At 42.8% G+C, this 21,104-nt stretch overlaps 1 protein-coding gene across 1 annotated transcript in view; it reads right to left on the bottom strand.

Moving 5' to 3' along the window:
- Positions 1 to 21,104, bottom strand: part of NOL10 (nucleolar protein 10) — a 93,245-nt gene that overhangs the window by 42,056 nt on the left and 30,085 nt on the right. Inside the window, exon 13 of the mRNA XM_074947658.1 lies at positions 17,292 to 17,344. Coding sequence (XP_074803759.1) covers positions 17,292 to 17,344 — 53 coding nt within the window. The remainder of the gene's footprint in view (positions 1 to 17,291; positions 17,345 to 21,104) is intronic.

Genomic DNA, 21,104 nt, shown 5'->3' with positions numbered 1-21,104 from the left:
TATACCAAGACACAGTTTGCATTTTTAATGCAAGCAAACACACAGATGGCTTTAGAATATTATCCATGAAACTTGTGTGTTATTGTTTCCTGATTAGCATTGCGCTTCCATAGCCTCTATGACTATTTCATCCCACTGTTCTTCATAATGAAGTGCAGCAACCCAGCTCATATGTAATTTTCTGAGACCTTTCTCCACTAACAGTATTTTAAAATTCCAGGGGATAGAACATGGCACAGGTTGTGGCAGAACACATTTAATGAAGACCCTCCACAATTTATTTTAAAAAAGCTTCTTTCAACATTCCACTTTTTAAAGCTGTTCTAAATTTTAGAATTTGTCATCTCAAAATACAAAAGAATTCCATGACGAGTATTTTTAGAGCAACATTAAGACTAAGGGTAGCTCAGAACCCAACCTGAAGCAGTAAAATCTAAAAACACAAACACAAGAGACTGATTTCAATAAGCTTGTATTGGCCTTTATAATACAATATAAACTAACTGATAGAAGTTGCTACGGGTCATTTCTAGAAACCAGAAATGGAAACCTCCATCAGGTCATCTTGCCCTTAGCCCTGACAATACAAATTTGTTCATGTGCTGCATCATCAACTGACTTGTCTAGCTCAGTTTTAAGTCATTTAGAGCAATAGGGGTTATGACACTTTCCTTATTGAGACTACTCTAAAGTATATTAGACTTTCTACTGGAATTAAATTTATCAAAAAAGTTTAGTCTACATATTTTGTGGAGTCTGAAGTGTTGGCTGCATTCAAGGGAATCCTGTGGGGGGGGAATAATGGGAAGTGTGTGAGAGAAAGATGACAAAGAAAGAATCAGGAATGCCAGGTCTAGTGATATGTTTTCTAGCTTGTGTAACTGAAAATTAGTTGGGAATCTTGCGATGAGCAAGTGTGTGCTAAATCACTGGCATGGCAATCTAATTTCTTCCCTTACAACGTCCTATCTTATAAGCCTTGAAGGAAGAAAGACTGGCATATCAGTTCTCACAACTCCTGCCTGATAATATACAGGGAAGGAAGGGTAACTGTTGGGGTCTCCAATTCATCTATTCAGACAATGTAGAGATGTCCAGGATAAACTGATAAACTGTAAAAGTCTATTCCTGCAACTGTACATAGCTAAGTTTCAGTTAGGGACCAGTTAGTGATTTGCAGTAAGTTCTTTTTATAGCTTTTCTGAATATAAAAGCAGTTTTCAATATGAAAACAAAATATATAATTCCTAATGTTGGCTTTAAGGTGACCAGATGTCCCGATTTTATAGGGACAGTCCCGATTTTGGGGTCTTTTTCTTATATAGGTTCCTATTATCCCCCAACCCCATCCCGATTTTTCACATTTGCTGTCTGGTCACCATAGCTGGCTTTCATGCATCTGCTGATTGTATTTAGCTCACAGCTTTAAACGTTAGAAACGGGAACACATCTTTACATCCTCATAATTCTGTGACTGTTGGTTTATAATTATGAGGAGTCATAACCGAGAAAGGATTTAGCTTAATAGTTACATACACTGTAAAACAGTATAATCTGTATAAATTACTCACAGGAAAAAGAGTAATCTACTCGATACCTATATGAGTTGAAACAATGTAGAGGTTGGATAGCAGCACAAACATTTAAAGTTACCCTGCAGAGAAAAATCACAAATGCTTTTTTTATTAGAAGGAGTCTACCATGACAAGTATCCAGTTACTCTTTTTTATATACTGCTAGACAAGACCAGTTTCTAAACTCTCCCTCCATCGTTATTACATTCTTCAAATACTTGCAGATGGTTTCCTTTACCCTTTCATTGGCTAGGGCTAAGTAAATTACTGCACTGTCTCTATATAACATGACAAAGAAAAATCACACACAGTGTACAAGGTCAGATATACTGAACTACCAAGTGTAACTTTTAAAGAGATCCTTGAAGTTCAAATCTTCTGCCTCCTTAGAGAAAGAAAAGGGGGGAAAAAAACCCAAAACCATTTTTTATTTTTAAAATGAGAACCCAAGAATAGAGGTCCCTATACTACTGATTCCTTTGCAAACAAACTCTCACCACATCTATGGAAAAGATTCAACTAAGTCAGACCCACAGAATCAACTGGCAGGGTGCAACCACTATCTGTAGGTCAATGACTGTCCATCTACCCAAACTTTACAACAAAGACTGTCCAAGGAATTCTATTCTCTGCAATAGCCCAGTTACAGTGCTCCACATACAAGCTGTAGTGCATTGGGGGTGAAGTGGGGTGGGCGTCCGAGACAAGACTGCGAGCAGGGCCACAGCATGTAGCACTGTCAGGATTCTGGGTGGTACTGCTGCCTCTGAGCAGCCAGGGACAGGCTGCCCTCCTGGACTACTGAAGTTATTCCGGGGGCCTTACCCTTCTCAACTTTATGCTTCACCCCTCTAGAAGCACAACACAAAATCTCTCAGAATATCAGCATCTGCATGTATGGTGGTGAAGGAAATATACCATGTAAGTGGCAGAGAATTTACTTCTATCTCAAGCCCCCTCCCTGCTACCAAGCGAAAGGTGGAGTCTGTAGTTCAATTCAAAAATTCTCATGCACATTATTTAACCTTCAAAAAGCAGGAGCACTCTGCAATGAAAATTTGAGCACAATTTGGAATATCAAATCTGCTGGAGAAATGATAGAGAACACTGCAATTAAGGACTCAAATAGAGCTAAGAAGAAAATGGAAGCTACACAGCAGAGGGTTAATGAACCAAAAGGGCAGTTTCTTGTTGGCTTCTTTAACCTCTTTATTATTATTAGAGTTAAGAATGTATGGATATATGATCTAGCTCATAAAGGGAAGTCTTACCTGGACTAATTTAGCTTACTAGGAAACAAGAGGGCAAGTAGATAACCACACTACTGGTCCCTTCTAACTCACAGGATGACTGAAGATACTTGCTTTTTCCTTATCACTGTTACAGTAAAATTTGCTAATTGTATAGAATTTAGTCTGAAGGACTTTTGATATTATAATATTCAATTATTGTTATTAATGTAAAAATCAGAGCACAAAAAATAGCGGCCATAGCGTAATGTATTTTGTAAGGAGTGCTGTCCCGCTTAACTAAGCTACCTGAGCTGTTTGGTGTAGTCTGTATTTAGACTGGCTACTTCCCTCAAAATGAGACATGGGCTATAGTCATGAGTCAGTGTAGTAGTGTCAATTTAAAATGGACAATTAATTACTGGATTGTCTTGTATTAGATATAATATGAAGGCTTCATATACTTTCATAATGCAGGCACATGATTTTAGCTGAACATCGACACCAAAAAGATTCCACAGGATGACCAGGAAATTGCTTCCTGAATGTCACACATTGATGGTTTGGGTATTCATGCCTGCAAGGGTGTGATTCTTCTGAACCAATTAATGCTGATGGGAAATAGAGGATTTCCTTTGTTGGGAATATGCCCAATGTGCTACTTTTCAGCCTGAAAACCTTCAGGTTAAAGATAGGAAGCTCACACTTCCGTCTGCATGGACAAACAATTTTTTTTGTGTTAAATTTGTTAACATACTGTAAAACAGGCTACATATTGTTCATCTAAAACACATTTCATAGTGTATTTGCTCAAACTCATGTTTAAGATATAAGGATGATATGATAGAACTTATTTTCAAGTTTACACAACAACCAAATTCTTTAAAGAGGATGATGTACTAAGTCTTAAAACAAGTTCATCTTTGGTTTTAGTAGGAAGTGGTTTTCTTAATACTAAAACATTTTGTGCTTCTAATGCCACCACCCTTTAGCTCAAGGCTCCCAAAACATCTCTGTCAGCACTAAACTGTGATGAGGTGGGAATTTTCCATAACATTTTTATGAAGGGTATGCACCGCAGTGACTTACATGACTATCCAGTGGGGGCAAAACAGTTAAAATGCACCTGGAGCACAGTGGGAGACATGAGATGTTTAGCAAAAAGAAAAGGAGTACTTGTGGCACCTTAGACACAAATTTGTTAGTCTCTAAGGTGCCACAAGTACTCCTTTTCTTTTTGTGAATACAGACTAACACGGCTGCTACTCTGAAACCTGTCATGAGGTGTTTAGGTTATGCAACTGCCTGGGATGATATGAATGGGTCCTTAAGGACTGGCTGAAACCAACCCATATCAACAGAGGATCCCAAAAGACAATGGTAACCTCAATCGCCAGGACAATCACACCTAGCAACCAACAGCCAAGAGGCAGGAGATTGCCCCCATGGCCACCCCACCCGCAGGGAATCAGAGAAAGGCCTTGAGCCAGAGAACAAAATTGAAAGGCGTCAGGTGGCTGTGGTAAGAGCTGGCCTTTGGAAAGAGACAGCAGCTCTGACCGAGACTAACAAAGGGACAGAGAGAAAGCAAACCAAGATGGTTCCTAGCACAGCCCAAGGCCAAAGCTTTCAACGGCGCCCTGGCTTTAGCCAGTACAGATTGTGTCTTAACCTTAGTTTCTCTATGTTAACCTATGGACTTTCAGATTCTGTAGCCAGATGACTAATAAATTGTTACCTTCTTTTTGAAAAGGCTGTAGTAGTGGTGCTACTTACTTACTGAGATACTCAGATACTTACTGAGAACACTGAATCCTGAAGGGGTACAGAGCAAGCCTCCCACAGGAATCTGGCTTGCCTGGATTCATTGCAGGGAGCCACGGAGAAAAGACAGGGATCGCGGATTCCCAAAGGCCCAGTTTGGGGTTGTAGAGGTGGCAGGCTTGCCCCTGTGAAACTGTGTGGACTCCTGGGCTCAGCACATTAAAAGGGTCACTCCCAAGGGACTGATTAGCTGTATTACTGATGAAGAAATGTTAAGGCCAAAACTTTCAGAAGTATCCACTTATTTTGGAAGAAGTTCAACTTGACATTGATTTTATATTTATTTATATTTTATTTATATATTTATTTATATTTTATATATATATATTTATTTATTTATTTATTTATTTTAAAATGTTGAGAATTGATTTGCTTTTACTTCAGCTGAAGGTACTCAGCACCTCTAAAAATTTGGCCCAGATGTGGCAAGTTAGACACCCAAAATTAGTGGTCAGTTTTTGAAAATTTTGGCCTAAAACTCGGCAAGAGCAGAGATTCAATGGTAGGGCTGGGAACAGAATCCTGATTTTAAGGCCCCTGATGACTACAGTTAACTACAGTTACAATGGAGTGGGGGGAGGGAGAATTCCACTGACATGTTTAAGTGGTTTTACAGAATGTCACAATATTCCATTTGGAGGATAGCATTTTAATTCTTATCTCATCTTCTTTACTGCACTAACTTTATGTTACCAGTGATTTTAATTTGGGGATTCGAGACTGTTCTACATTTCCTAGTGCTTCATCAAAGTTGATGAGCTTATGGTACAATTCATTTGCTTCATGGTTGCCTTTCACCTCACCTAAAATTAGGACAGTAGGGATTACATTGAAGGATACACATCACTGGTCTTCTAAAGTTCATCCAACAGTGTGTGCTTTAAAAAGGCCTAGTGACAGTATTGATCCCACAGTGATCTAATACTACCTAGTACAAAACAATAGAATGTCCTAAAGAAAAATCAAAGTCTACCGTGGCTGATGCCAACTTATTAACTATTTCTGAATTGTCAATGTGCTTAGTTCTACAACCATCTTACTGCAATGAGCTTGCAATTTACAAAAGACAAGTAAGAGAGCACAATGGGAAAAACAGAGAAAGGAATGAGAATTTGATCTCTCCACCTTGACATAAAGCTCGACATTTCACTGACACAGGTCAATGGCTTTGAGTATTGCAGAAAAAATGAGTTTTTAGAAAAGACTTGGAAAGCCCAGAGAATTAAGATCCAGATTGATAGCTAGCTTTCTTTTGTAAAGAGAATAGGCTAACATTTGATAAATGCACAATGTAACTGATAAAGTCTATTTCAAGACGACTACTTTTTTGCGTTGCACTACGTAACAAATAGGATGCAGTTCTTGCCATCTACAGGAAGCAACAACTACAATCAATATTGTTTCTGGCACTCTCTGCTGGTCTACTTCTATTAAAGTATCAACTGGTAAATGGATGCAAGCCCTGCATCCTTCACTATGTGTTTCTTAACTTTTTCCACACAGGGCCCAACCACTTAAAGGTTCCTCCTGCAATGCAAACTCTCTGCACCAACCAAGGATTGTGGGATTTGGCCATAGCAAGAAACCAGGAATGAAGAAATCACAATGAAGAGACATTCAGAGGATGGAGCCATAAGGAGACATGCCCACATAACAAAACATAAAAACTGAGGCTGAAAGAGAGTATTCTATTAAAACCAGAACCTTTTAAAGATACTTCTTTGAAGAAATGAATCAAGGGGAAAAATCCCCACAAGGTGATCTTGAAGCATTTTCAAGTTTCATGTAGAACACCAGCCCTGAACCAGGAAAGAGTTAAGGAATCAAGTTATTTTCCAAAGCCACCTGAAAGTCAAAGATGTTCTAGGAAGTTTTAGAGACTAACATCTCTTCCTTGCACCAGAAGCTAAACTACTTCCAGTCAGAGAAGCCAGTCTATGTGGCTGTATGCCAAGACTTTAGGAAAGTCAACAACTTCTAAAGGAGACACACTTCTAATTTAGAAAAATTCCACACTCCTCTTTTAACAACCAGACCAATACACTAAAGTATCCAGATTTGGTACAAGTATGTAACCCCACATCAGTTGTCTTTAAGTCTAGGAAATGAGAATCAGTCTGCTTTGAGATACTTAAGCAAGGATTGAGTATGTCCATGTATCCAGTTTCGAGGCATCAGTATTAAACAGCTTCAGCCCCTTGCTTTCCTTAGCACTTTGTTCAGCAGAGATAACTTAGAATCATAGAATATCAGGGTTGGAAGGGACCTCAAGAGGTCCTCTAGTCCAAACCCCTGCTCAAAGCAGAACCAATCCCCAGCTAAATCATCCCAGCCAGGGCTTTGTCAAGCCTGACCTTAAAAACCTCTAAGAAAGGTGATTCCAACACCTCCTTAGGTAACCCATTCCAGTGCTTCACCACGCTCCTAGTGAAAAAGTTTTTCCTAATATCCAACCTAAATCTCCCCCACTGCAACTTGAGACCATTACCTCTTGTTCTGTTATCAGCTACCACTGAGAACAGTCTAGATCCATCCTCTTTGGAACCCCCTTTCAGGTAGTTGAAAGCAACTATCATATCCCCTCTCATTCTTCTCTTCTGAAGACTAAATAATCCCAGTTCCCTCAGCCTCTCTTCATAAATCATGTGCGCCAGCCCCCTAATCATTTTTGTTGCCCTCCGCTGGACTCTTTCCAATTTTTCCACAACCTTCTTGTAGGATTTGGAACCTACTTGCGGGAACCTCTTCCATAGCATCAAAGAGGCACAATCCTTTGCACCTGCACAGACTACTTCAGCCTTGACCTCAACACATAAATGAACTTGGTCCATAGATCAGACCACCAGGAGCAATATAATCGCTAGGGCCCTAGCGAATTCAGAGCTGTGAAAAATGTGTCACGGACCATGAAATCAGACCTCTGCCATGAAATCTAGCTATTGGAAGGGAGGGGAAGGGAAAGGCAGACCTGGAATGCATACACAGGAGAATCTTTAGTAGGGGTAAAGAGGCTATTTTACCTCTGCATTTGGCACTGGTACAACCACTGCTGGAATACGGTGTCCAGTTCTGGTGCCCACAATTCAAGAAGGATGTTGATAAACTGGAGAGGATTCAGAGAAGAGCCAGGAGAATGATTAAACAATTAGAAAACATGCCTTTAGTGATAAATAGATTGAGCTCCATGAGTCTATCTTAACAAAGAGAAGATTAAGGAGTGACATGATTATAGTACCTACACGGGGAGCAAATATTTAGTAATGGACTCTTCAATCTAGCAGAGAATGGTACAACACAATCCAATGGCCAGAAGTTGAAAACTTCAGACTGGAAATAAGGCACACATTTTTAACAGTGTTTAACTATTCAACTAATTAATTGGGACAGTTTACCAAGGGTTATGGTGGAGTCCCCATCCCTGACAATTTTTAAATCAGGACGAGATGTTTTTCTAAAAGATCTGCTCTAGAAATTATTTTGGGGAAGTTCTATGGCCTGTATTATACAGAAGGTCAGACTAGATTATCACAATGGTCCCTTCTGGCCTTAGAATTTATTAATGAACTGCTTCACCTTAGAGGGACTCCAGGATATTTGTAACTGGATTTCTGATCTCAATTAAGTTCAGCACCAATTTATGATGTAGGCAGGCATCTGTCAAACTGGCATCTGCACAGCTCTTTCAGTTACAAGGTAGGAAAACATTAAAAACTTTTTTTAAATGTACAACACACTGATTTTTTTCAAATTGTCAGCTAAGATGAGCCTTATACAATTGCTCCCAAACTTTACAAAACAAAATTTATGAAATGGGAGAAAACTGAGAACATCCCACATATTTCACCAGCCAGGATGGGAATCCAGGACCTTTGGCTCCACAACTGAAATGACAATCTCTAGGAGCTGCAGCAGTATTCTGACTGCTCTGAGCTAGCAGCTGGAGAATGACAGTCACACAGTCATTTTATTACACCATACAAGAAGCTACAGGTGGATTAATGTAATTTTAGCAACATCAGGGAGTAAAGACTGTGTTAAACAGAAAGCTGGTCAAAACCTCAAATGTGGAACGATTGTTATCCCTCCATAATATAGAGCAGGGGTCTCAAACACGCGGCCCGCGGTTCTTTCATGCGGCCAGCCAAGCTCCCCGTGCCCCAACTCCGGCACGCCCCTCTGCCTACCCCGTAGCACCGTGAGCCCCGTGCTGCTCCCTGAAGTGGCCAGAACCATGCCTCTGCAGGAGGGGAGGGGAGTGGAGGGGGCGGCAGAGGGCTCCATGCATTACTCTCACTTCCAGGCACCGACCCCTGCAGCTCCCATTGGCCGGGAACAGGGAACCGCGGCCAATGGGAGCTTCAGGGGAGGTACAAGCAGGGAGAACTGGAAGTCCTGGCACAGTCAAGGAATTATGATGTGATTGGAATAACAGAGACTTGGTGAGATAACTCACATGACTGGAGTACTGTCATGGATGGATATAAGCTGTTCAGGAAGGACAGGAAGGGCAGAGAAGGTGGGAGAGTTGCACTGTATGTAAGAGAGCAGTATAACTGCTCAGAGCTCAAGTATGAAACTGCAGAAAAACCTGAGAGTCTCTGGATTAAGTTTAGAAGTGTGAGAAACAAGGGTGATGTCGTGGTGGGAGTCTACTATAGACCACCAGACCAGGGGGATGAGGTGGACAAGGCTTTCTTCCGGCAACTCACAGAAATTACTAGATCGCAAGCCCTGGTTCTCATGGGAGACTTCAATCACCCTGATATCTGCTGGGAGAGCAATACAGCGGTGCACAGGCAATCCAGGAAGTTTTTGGAAAATGTAGGGGACAATTTCCTGGTGCAAGTGCTGGAGGAACCAACTAGGGGCAGAGCTCTTCTTCACCTGCTGCTCACAAACCGGGAAGAATTAGTAAGGGAAGCAAAAGTGGATGGGAACCTGGGAGGCAGTGACCATGAAATGGTCGAGTTCAGGATCCTAACACAAGGAAGAAAGGAGAGCAGCAGAATACAGACCCTGGATTTCAGAAAAGCAGACTTTGACTCCCTCAGGGAACTGATGGGCAAGATCCCCTGGGAGAATAACATGAGGGGGAAAGGAGTCCAGGAGAGCTGGCTGTATTTTAAAGAATCCTTATTGAGGTTACAGGGACAAACCATCCCAATGTGTAGAAAGAATAGTAAATATGGCAGGCGACCAGCTTGGCTTAACAGTGAAATCCTTGGTGCTCTTAAATACAAAAAAGAAGCTTACAAGAAGTGGAAGATTGGACAAATGACCAGGGAGGAGTATAAAAATATTGCTCGGGCTTGCAGGAGTGAAATCAGGAAGGCCAAATCATACCTGGAGTTGCAGCTAGCAAGAGATGTTAAGAGTAACAAGAAGGGTTTCTTCAGGTATGTTAGCAACAAGAAGAAAGTCAAGGAAAGTGTGGGCCCCTTACTGAATGAGGGAGGCAACCTAGTGACAGAGGATGTGGAAAAAGCTAATGTACTCAATGCTTTTTTTGCCTCTGTCTTCACGAACAAGGTCAGCTCCCAGACTACTGCACTGGGCAGCACAGCATGGGGAGAAGGTGACCAGCCCTCTGTGGAGAAAGAAGTGGTTCGGGACTATTTAGAAAAGCTGGATGAGCACAAGTCCATGGGGCCGGATGCGTTGCATCCGAGAGTGCTAAAGGAGTTGGGGGATGTGATTGCAGAGCCATTGGCCATTATCTTTGAAAACTCATGGTGATCGGGGGAGGTCCCAGATGACTGGAAAAAGGCTAATGTAGTGCCCATCTTTAAAAAAGGGAAGAAGGAGGATCCTGGGAACTACAGGCCAGTCAGCCTCACCTCAGTTCCCGGAAAAATCATGGACCAGGTCCTCAAGGAATCAATTCTGAAGCACTTAGAGGAGAGGAAAGTGATCAGGAACAGTCAGAATGGATTCACCAAGGGCAAGTCATGCCTGACTAATCTAATTGCCTTCTATGACAAGATAACTGGTTGTGTGGATGAAGGGAAAGCAGTGGACGTGTTGTTCCTTGACTTTAGCAAAGCTTTTGACACGGTCTCCCACAGTATTCTTGCCAGCAAATTAAAGAAGTATGGGCTGGATGAATGGACTATAAGGTGGATAGAAAGCTGGCTAGATTGTCGGGCTCAACGGGTAGTGATCAATGGCTCCATGTCTAGTTGGCAGCCGGTATCAAGTGGAGTGCCCCAGGGGTCAGTCCTGGGGCCGGTTTTGTTCAATATCTTCATAAATGATCTGGAGGATGGTGTGGATTGCACTCTCAGCAAGTTTGCAGATGACACTAAACTGGGAGGAGTGGTAGATACGCTGGAGGGTAGGGATAGGATACAGAGGGATCTAGACAAATTGGAGGATTGGGCCAAAAGAAATCTGATGAGGTTCAACAAGGACAAGTGCAGAGTCCTGCACTTAGGACGGAAGAATCCAATGCACCGCTACAGACAAGGGACCGCATGGCTTGGCAGCAGTTCTGCAGAAAAGGACCTAGGGGTTACAGTGGACGAGAAGTTGGATGTGAGTCAACAGTGTGCCCTTGTTGCCAAGAAGTCCAATGGCATTTTGGGATGTATAAGTAGGGGCATTGCCAGCAGATCGAAGGACGTGATCGTTCCCCTCGATTCGACATTGGCGAGGCCTCATCTGGAGAACTGTGTCCAGTTTTGGGCCCCACACTACAAGAAGGATGTGGAAAATTGGAAAGAGTCCAGCGGAGGGCAACAAAAATGATTAGGAGACTGGAACACATGACTTATGAGGAGAGGCTGAGGGAACTGGAGATGTTTAGTCTGTGGAAGAGAAGAATGAGGGGGGATTTGATAGCTGCTTTCAACTACCTGAAAGGGGGTTCCAAAGAGGATGCATCTAGACTGTTCTCAGTGGTAGCAGATGACAGAACAAGGAGTAATGGTCTCAAGTTGCAGTGGGGGAGAATTAGGTTGTATATTAGGAAAAACTTTTTCACTAGGAGGGTGGTGAAACACTGGAATGCGTTACCTAGGGAGGTGGTGGAATCTCCTTCCCTAGAAGTTTTTAAGGTCAGGCTTGACAAAGCCCTGGCTGGGATGATTTAGTCGGGGATCGGTCCTGCTTTGAGCAGGGGGTTGGACTAGATGACCTCCTGAGGTCCCTTCCAACCCTGATATTCTATGATTCTATACCTGGAGGAGCAGCAAGTGCAGCAGACGGAGCCGTGTGCCCCCCACCCCCACGGATGTGGTTCCAGCGGCTTCCTGGTGCAGAGCGGAGCAGGGAGACGCGGGAGCAGGGACAGGGCAGGCAGGCAGGCAGCGAGCCTGCCCTGGCCCCGGTACGTGCCACTGCCACCCCGGAGCCGCTCTAAGTAAGCAGCGCCGGGCCGGAGCCCGCACCCCACACCCCTCCTGCACCCCAACCCCCTGCCACACCCTGCACCCCGACCCCGTGCTGCACCCCTTTCGCCTTCTGCATCCCACACCCCAACTCCCTGCCCTGAGCCCCCGCCGCACCCTGCGCACCTCCTGCACTCCCTGCCCTGAGCCCCCTGCTGCACCCTAACCCCCTGCTACACCCCTCACCCCAACTCCCTGCCCTGAGCCCGCTGCTGTACCCTGCACACCTCCTGCACCTCAACTCCCTGCCCTGAGCCCTGCCACACCCCGTACCCCTCCTGCACCCCCCGGGGGCAGGGTTGGGTTGGGGACTTCGGGGAAGGGGTTGGAATGAGGGCAGGGAAGGGGTGGGAAGAGGCAGAGTGGGGGCGGGGCCAGAGGCAGCAAGGGTGGGGTGTCAGTGACGCAGCCCTTGGGCCAATGCACTAGTTCTCATGTGGCCCTTGTGATCATTTGAGTTTGAGACCCCTGATATAGAGCTTCCCATTTTCAGTGGTAAAACATCTGCCTCACAGAAATGCCCTGAGGATTTACATGTCAGCAATCTTATATCCATAATTTGTATGGGGGAAAACAGACACTAATAAGTAATTTGCCAATGAGGCTAGAGGACTAGGCATGCAACCAAGGCTTCAGCCCTGCATTCTAACCCTGTTTGTCCCTATATACTCATCATATGACCTTTCAGAGACTCAATTTCCCCATCTCATTTTTAAATGTCAATAACAGTGTTTTTCTCACTCAGTGATAATTTAAGACTCTCAAACCCTTATATTAGGGGTTCTGAAATCCTTAACAGAAGGCATTATGTAAACGTAGGACAGACTAGAGGATCACAGTGGTCCTTTTGGGCCTTAAAACCTATGAATCTATTTATCGGACAGCTGCAATTAGAGCGAAAGAGTTCCTGGTTCCAATTTCAGATCTCAGTCCATTGGACCTCACTGCCCCAACAGATTTTTCCTCCTCATCTCCCTAGCAGCAGTCTCAGTGCACACTTTTAACATCAATAGCCTTCAAATATCCCAAAGCACACATACCTTTGATTTCAAGCTTCCTGAGGCACACATCAAACTACGTATCAGGAAACCGGCTCATGGGATGCAGGTTCCGAATGTTTGCATAAGCTGTAGGTAACTATTAAGCCTCTGCCAAACTGCCCAATACAGTTCAGAGGCACTTGCCCTCATTAAGGCCAACAGAATAAAACAAGAATAGAATTTCTACGCCAGGCCCTTTGACATATAAGCCAAATAAAATTAAAACGTCTCATCAAGGGCCAAATTCCACTTGGCCTTTATGCAGTGCAGGGAGGGAGTAAGGAACCATTTAAAGGTCTGCACAAGGCCTTGACAGTACTGCAGTCTCTGGGCCCTGGGGCATATAGGCACTACTCCCTTACAACTATTCTGGGGGTACATGCTGCACCCCAAAAGGGGTGACGATGGGGTAGAGAGCAGACACATCCATTACTATCCCTGCTGCATATATGAGCATAGCAGCATCTATGTTCTGGTGTACCAGGGAGCTCCTGAAGGCATCCTGCCTCTGTGCTCCCTTTGGGACATGACTAAATGTTATCTAGGGTTGCCAGGTATCTGGTTTTCGACCTGGTCAAAAAGGGACCCTAGTGGCTCCGGTCGGCACTGCTGACCGGGCCGCTAAAAGTCCGGTCAGCGGTACAGCAGGGCTGAGGCAGGCTCCCTGCCTGCCCTGGCTCCGTGCGGCTCCCGGAAGCAGTGGCATGTCTGGCTCCTAGGTGCAGGGGTGGCAAGGGGGCTTTGTGTGCTGCCTGCACTAAGAGCACCGGCTCCACAGCTCCCATTGGCCAGGAACCATAGCCAATGAAAGCTGCAGAGGTGGCTCCTGCAGGCACAGACAGCACGCAGAGCCCTCTGACCCCTCCACCTAGCAGCCAGACATGCTGGCAACTTCTGGGAGCTGCCTGAATTAAGCACCTCCCGGAGCCTGGAGAAAGTACATGCCAGCTCAAGCCTGCTGCTGCAAAATGACCTTTTTAAACCACCAGCTGCACGTATGTGGTCACGTCACCCATTATGGTCTCATTCGCCACGCCAGGATGTTAGGGCAGAAACACTCTGGCGAGAGGAATGGATATCTGTTATAATCCCCAACCAGTCCCTCGTCGCCGACCCCACAATCTCCCTGCCTGGTTATGAGCTGCCCCATTGCCAATGGTCCCTGTTGAACAGGTTCTGGACCGGGCAAGGTCTCTGTGCAGCCAACCAGTATCACTGGGGCCTTTGTGACAGCCCTTTATGCAGCTGCGGCGCAATACAGACGATGACACACATCGTTGATGAATGCCTGCTCACTAGCTTCAGCGGTGGCGTAGAAGAATGGGATCACGCCACTGAAGATGCCATCACTTGGCTAGATGACTATGCACATGCTAAATAATTAAGAGACAGGATCAGTTGAATGGATTTTATTCGAGTGTGGCACATTAAATTATCCCGAAAGGTTCTGAAGGAACATTGCCTTGTACATTAGTAAGCCCTTTCTGAGGGCATTTATTTGGTTGTGAAACTAAAGGATAATAAATCAGCTCTTGTCTGCATCTCAAAAAGACAGGGTATCTGAAGCACTATTCATGCCTAACTTGCAGCAAACAAACAAATAAATTAAGCCCTTATTTGTTGGTAAAATTGAATCCTGGCTCAAACCAATCCCAGAATCGTCAAAAAACTTGCCTGGGGAAAACTGGAGTAATTAGAACAGCAAGCTGCTGGGTCTTGGAGGTTAAGATCTGCTCAGAGTAGCCACAGGGCTAAAGCAATTTTTGTCTCTCTGCAAGGGAACCATCACATTACTTAGGACGCCAGAAGTGTAAAGAAAAATGAAAAAATACTTTTGTTTTTAAATCATCTACTGACATGCAAACTACAGGAAACATGGATATGTGAATCCGCCTGTTTCTGAGCCAGACTGCTCAAAAAGTAAAGCTATAGCATGAAGACAGAGTTAATCCTGGTGATAAATGCCATGAAATATTTTAGGACTAACCTGATCTCTGTCTTTTATATTTCCATTTGCTAACTATGAAGCCTGTAAAAACATTTTCACATTTTTAACTTCAAGAAATAGTTCACCGCAAATTCAGCACGTGACACGTTAGATTCAATATGCATCATGGACCCCCTGAATTATGTGGCACTGCCTTTCCAGGCTTTCTTCCCCTCTAGTCCAGCTGTTTACTTCGATATTAAATTAAACATATTTTATGGTGTACCAGAACTTTCCATTTTAAATGGATCAGATTTTTGTACTAAAAACATATGTTGGTATTTAAATTATCCTCAGTAGACCTCAAACTCAACAGCCTCATTGAGGTGAAAGAGAGAACTCAATTTAAATTTCTTATATGGTTGGACAACGATCTCCACACCAAAATTCAATTTCCTCTAATGCTACAGTCCTGCAAAACCCGTACTTCATCTATTACAAGTATTTATAGAACATTTATCATTTGGGTGTCTAAGCGCTAGTCTCTCTCTCCAGGACCATATTTTGTATTTGTGATGGGAAAACTCCAAAAGAAGGCATGGTCTAATCAAAAGTGGATAGATTCACACACAGTTAAGACATATGCTAACAGGAAAATGGGGCAAAGGAGAATATTCTGAGTCTAGGCTAATGCTGACTGTAACTGGAATAATTTGTGCTCTACACAAGTAGAAGTACAAATGCTCTACACTAGGGAATGTCTGGCTATGTGTGATTTACATTTCTCAGATATAATCTAAAATATAATGCAAAATGTTGCATTCAGAAACACTGTGTAAATTCAACAGTCCTAGGAGGATTTTTAAAATTTCAGACTTTTGAGATGGACAAAATGGATTCTTTTTAGTTGTTTTACAATTTATACGTGTGTACTCATTGAAAAGGAAATTAACCAAAATAAGTCTGAGTATAGCATTTTGTAACATAGCATGCCTGTCTATGAAAAAGAAGGCATACATGCAAATGTTTTCATTATGAAACAACATTGGATTTGTCACTCCAAAACCCAGCACCATCACAACAGAATATAGGTAAGTTACTACATTTGTAAAGCACATGTGATATTCATAACATGCACAAAAAAAGATACTGCAACATACTCAGGAAATTTTCAAGCTGTTTTAGAGACAAGAAGTACAGTCACCAAATTATTCAGTTGAACTGAAAACACTGACAAGACACTAGATTGAAACATTTTTAACACAACTTCAATCTTCCTAAAGAGAGAACTTTGCAATAACTCATATGCTACCACAGAAAGCTTTCAAACTACATGCTGGACTCAGAAGGAACAAATTATTGAATGAACAATGATAATCTGTAGAGCAAGTCAGATTTGTGGAAGGGCAGCGTTGCCAGAATGTTGAAAAGGCTTGGTGGCCCTCTCTGTGGTCACATATACCAACATTTTTGGTTTATATGCATGATATAGAGCCAACATGAATATAATGATTGGTGAAAGGCCTATCTATTTTCAGAGGTGGCCTCCTTTTCTGCATGTAAAATTGTTCACATGTATATTAGCACCTGAACACTGTAGAGATAAAGACGTGTGCATACACTTTAAAGAGAATCCAAACACGCATGCATTAGACTAAAATGCAGGCGAAGCTGTATGTGAGCAACTAGAGATTGGGTACAAGCCTGGTTAAAATATACCTCAAGATTGAGGATATACGTAAATTTCTGAAATCAAAAGCTCCAATTCAAATAGGACATTGGGTAACCAGGTGCTAAGAACTGCCACCAAAATTAAGATGGCTGTCAGAGCAGCAGCCATGGATATAGTGCTTATAGCTGAACTATGATGCTAGGGTAATTATTTCAAAAGACAGTTTATATCTTGACGGTAAGTTCCACATTTTATATTTAATGATCTATCTTAACAAGTTGATAGATTCTCTCTCTTGGGCTCTGACTGAATTTCCCCACTGCCACTAGTCAATTTAGGAATTGTTAAGAGTGTGGCAAGATTCAGGATTGATTTTCAATAAAATAATGATGTAATATAAATACACCACACTTTGTTTCCAATACCTAGTTTAGTATGAGATTACGCAATAGATTTTACAAATTATTACACATGCGTAGAAGCCTTATTTATAGATTTCCAGAATTAATTCAGTCTGCACACAAAATTTACTATAGAACAATTGGACAAGAAAATGTGTTACATTAAAGTGCTGACAGTTTTAAAACAATATTTCATAAATATTTCTAGCAGGGCCAAACTTATTTGCATTACTTACTGGAATGTAGTAGATGTTCATTTTAGGGTCTTCATTGGCCGTCAGCAGCATTCCTAAAGAGAGAGAGAATTACATGGTGTAACCAATGGCCATAAAAGACTAGCTTATCTATTTTATTGTTTTATTTAGAAGTGTTTTAAGAAAATAGGTCCTATTCAGTACAAAGCAAATTTGTACATCAATTCCATTTCCCTTAAATTATTTTTTCCTAAAGCCCTGTAATTGCAAATTTTATTAAAATAAAATAAGACTAAAAAGGAACAGTTATTAGAATAGCAATCTGAGTAAACATGAAAGATCTTTGAGGAAAAAAAAAGCATTAACTACAGCATATCTAAACAGAACTGATTAGGACTTGAATAGAGCCTGTCAACTGCGCCCCAAGTAAGTTGCTTATCCCTGCCTCATTGCCCTATTTAAAAAAAATCCCATTATTGTTAATACTGGTTCATCTCCACTGATGTGAGCACTGTTATGAGCCCTACTGTGTGTGGGCTGCCAGGGGCTGCTACAGTCCTCTCACTCTGCTCAGAGGGCGTCTAATTAATACTGTGCTTAACTTGGTGGTCAGCACCAATGGAGATGAAACAATGTTAATTCTGGGGTGAAATTTTCGAAAAATTTCCTTCGCATTGATAGGGTCCTCATCGGTAGCAATTTTTAGTTTCCTGTTACTTGGGGATCTATAGACCGTCTCAGTGAAGCAACTGCCATTTACAGTATTGGTGATGGCCCAGAATACATCATTCTGGGAATCAGATGTATGGTCTGAGTACAGAAGTGGGAGCCAGGATCTTGTGACACAGATATCAATTGTATTTATGGTATTGTTGAACAAGCCAGTTTATCGCTGTACCTCAATTTGTGCAACTTTAAAATGGGAAATACCTACTCTTATAGAGGTATTGTGCAAACTGAAATGCTTTGAAGACAAGAAGTGAGGTACAAGTGTCAAGTATTATTAAATCTAAGCAAACCCGGAACTGGCAACAGGCTTTGTACAAATTTGATGTGACAAATGATATGCTACACTTCTCCCCTCCCTTCCCCTCCCCCCCAAACTAGTAGGTAAGGGCATTCAGCATATATTTCTGCATTTATGTCATTTGACTTTCCTACGTAAATGACCTTTAAATAATACAAGTAAGAAAAAGCATGAAGGGGAGTATGTGTGTGTGTGTGTGGGGGGGGGGGGGGGGGACACGGGACAATCAATTTAGATAACTTTCTGACCTAAAAACATTCTAAAAGATTCCACTGAGACTATGAATAATGCAATCAATCATCATGTAGCCAGAGGGGAGAAATACAATTTATACCCAAATAGAGGTACACAATTAATATGGGTGGGGATAATCCCTTCCAGCCAATCCCTTTATTAAAAATACACAATGCAGTTGGACTCTAGAAGACCGAAAAAGGGCTGAATATTTCTGGAACACCAAGAGAGTCACAGTAGCAAGGTTAAAAACCAAGCGCAGAAAAGTTTATGGGCAACCTAAACAAAACCAGAACGATTTATGGTTATTTCATGGATTAACAGTGCCTTGGAGCATTAGCATTTCACTACCACTAGAAAAGGAAAAACCGTTCATTCAGTGAACAGGGAAAACCCCAAAGACAGAACGGTAGAAGCAGTTTACCAATTATGCCTAATGCTTCAAAGAAGACAGTAAAGGTAAGCATCTTGGGAAGTTTCCACCAACAATTAGAGGAGGAAACTGTCTCAGGGACAGTACCTGGGTGTATACCACAGGGGAAATTTGAGAAACACAAAAAGAAAGTCTTGATCAAAGAAGTCTCCTATGCATGTTTCTGCTGTCTCAGCTTGTTAGCCTTGACCATCTTTCATGAGAACAGAGACACACCTATCAAACCACAGACCAGACTAATCTTCTTATATGCAAGAGATTTCACAGACTGGAATAAGCAAGAACTCTCTTTTCAATGGGAAGTATTAATTTGGAGCCTGTTTGAAAAAAACAAGTTCTTTAGAAACTTGCAATGAACAGAAGCAGATGGGGCAGAGAGACTTCTACTCAATGGAAATATGATTATGTCTCAATCAATATTATACACCCAAAAACTTAGTTAACACAACTTAGATAACGAAGAGTTAAGGGTGGCCAGTGGTACCTCATGCCCTCCAAAACCGTGGAGAATGGCCGAATATAAACCGCTGAAAACCAGGAAGTACAGATAAGGTACATGCCAACTCAACCTTAACTCTGCACCCCCACCCCTGAGATGGCAACAGTCACTGGGAATTATGTGCATGTGTTCCAGCTGCCTTCATTGTGTTATGAGAAGTTATATTGAGTGGCGGAGGGATTAGCTGAGTAGCTTGGCAAAACTGTGATTGTGATGTAAGGAGATATACAGAAGGAGTGATCTGAGCCTCTCTCCAAGGCACCCCCTGTGTGTGATATAAAAGGAAAGAGGTGCATGTGTAGCCTGAGGGACGCAGTATGCCTCATTTCAGCACTAGTTCTGAAGTTGTGTGAGTAGTGGTGCATAGGGGCCCTTCTTGCCATAGTGAGGTGGGATGTGAAAGTGGTCTGTAGGTTTAATGATGGGTAAATGAAAGTACAGTGTTTGATGGAATCCTGTGCATAAGGACAAAGGGATTGTACACTTTAGCAAGTTTTTTGTTGTGTCTGTGGAGAAGGCTGTGTTTGAGTGCAGGGCAGGTATAGGTAGCTCCTGGCTAGTACCCCTCACCCGAATACAAGTTTTGCCTTAGCAAACATAAGGTATTAAACTCTGTGCTACAGTAATCATGTGCCCTGTTCCCCGAGTGTTCTACACTAACTGCAAAGGCAGATTGTTAGTAGGCATATTATGGGCACATTGGAGCATCACTCCAAGGGCAGAGTTAAGACTGCAATGGATTGCACCTTAACTCTGCTTCCTAGTTTTCAGAAGTTTGCATTACTGTAACTCTATTTCCTGGTTTTCAGAAGTTTAGCCAGCCTCCATGTTCCAGAAAGGTACGAGGCTCCACTAGGCAATCTTAATTCTGAGGTAATGGACGTTGGGGACATTTAATTTCCTTGTTTTTATAAAAAAAATTATTTCTCAGCATCCCCATGTACCACAGGCCAGCACTCCCTTTGCACTGCCTCTGGATTCCTGTCAACAATTACTCTGGCCACAGAATGCACTGGCTGCTTGTTAATCCCTTCACTCCCTCTGTGCTATCTTCTCATTGTCCGTCTCTGCTGTCCAAGACAGCCTGGTTCTCCCTCCACAAGAGTCCTCCCGTGGAGAGCCAGGTGTCAGGGTGGGAGCTGCAGACTGAGGAACTGGGGAGAGGCTGCAGGAACAGTATAGGTACTAGCATGGAGTCAGTGGGGACTCAGAACACAGAAGGGGAGAATGTGAAGCTGACAAGCCTCCAACCTCTAATCCCCCACCCACTTCCTGCCACCCCTAATCCCCACTCCCTCCTCTTGGCCTGACACCCACAATCCCTTGTCCCTACCGCCCTTCCATTTATCCCCCTCATCACCTAGACCTCTCTCCTCCTATTCCCCCAACTTCTTTGCCCTCTCATCCCCCACACCTCCAGCAATACTCCAACACCCTCCTACATTCCACCTTACTGCTCTGACCCCTTGTATTCCCTAGCTCTGCACCAACAAAGTTATGAGAATGTAACAATGTTATAAGCACCTTGTATGAGAGGGCTGTGTATCAGGTACACCTTGATCAAATGATCCTGTGACCTGGTTTCCTTTAATGACACTCAGTTTCATTGTTCAGGAAACATGATTACATTATCCTAAAGGCCTTTCATCTTCCTTCCAGTTA

This window comes from Natator depressus, chromosome 3, assembly GCF_965152275.1.
Source record: "Natator depressus isolate rNatDep1 chromosome 3, rNatDep2.hap1, whole genome shotgun sequence".
Classification (NCBI taxonomy): Eukaryota; Metazoa; Chordata; order Testudines; family Cheloniidae; genus Natator; species Natator depressus.
This window is presented reverse-complemented; position numbering and strand designations above follow the sequence as displayed.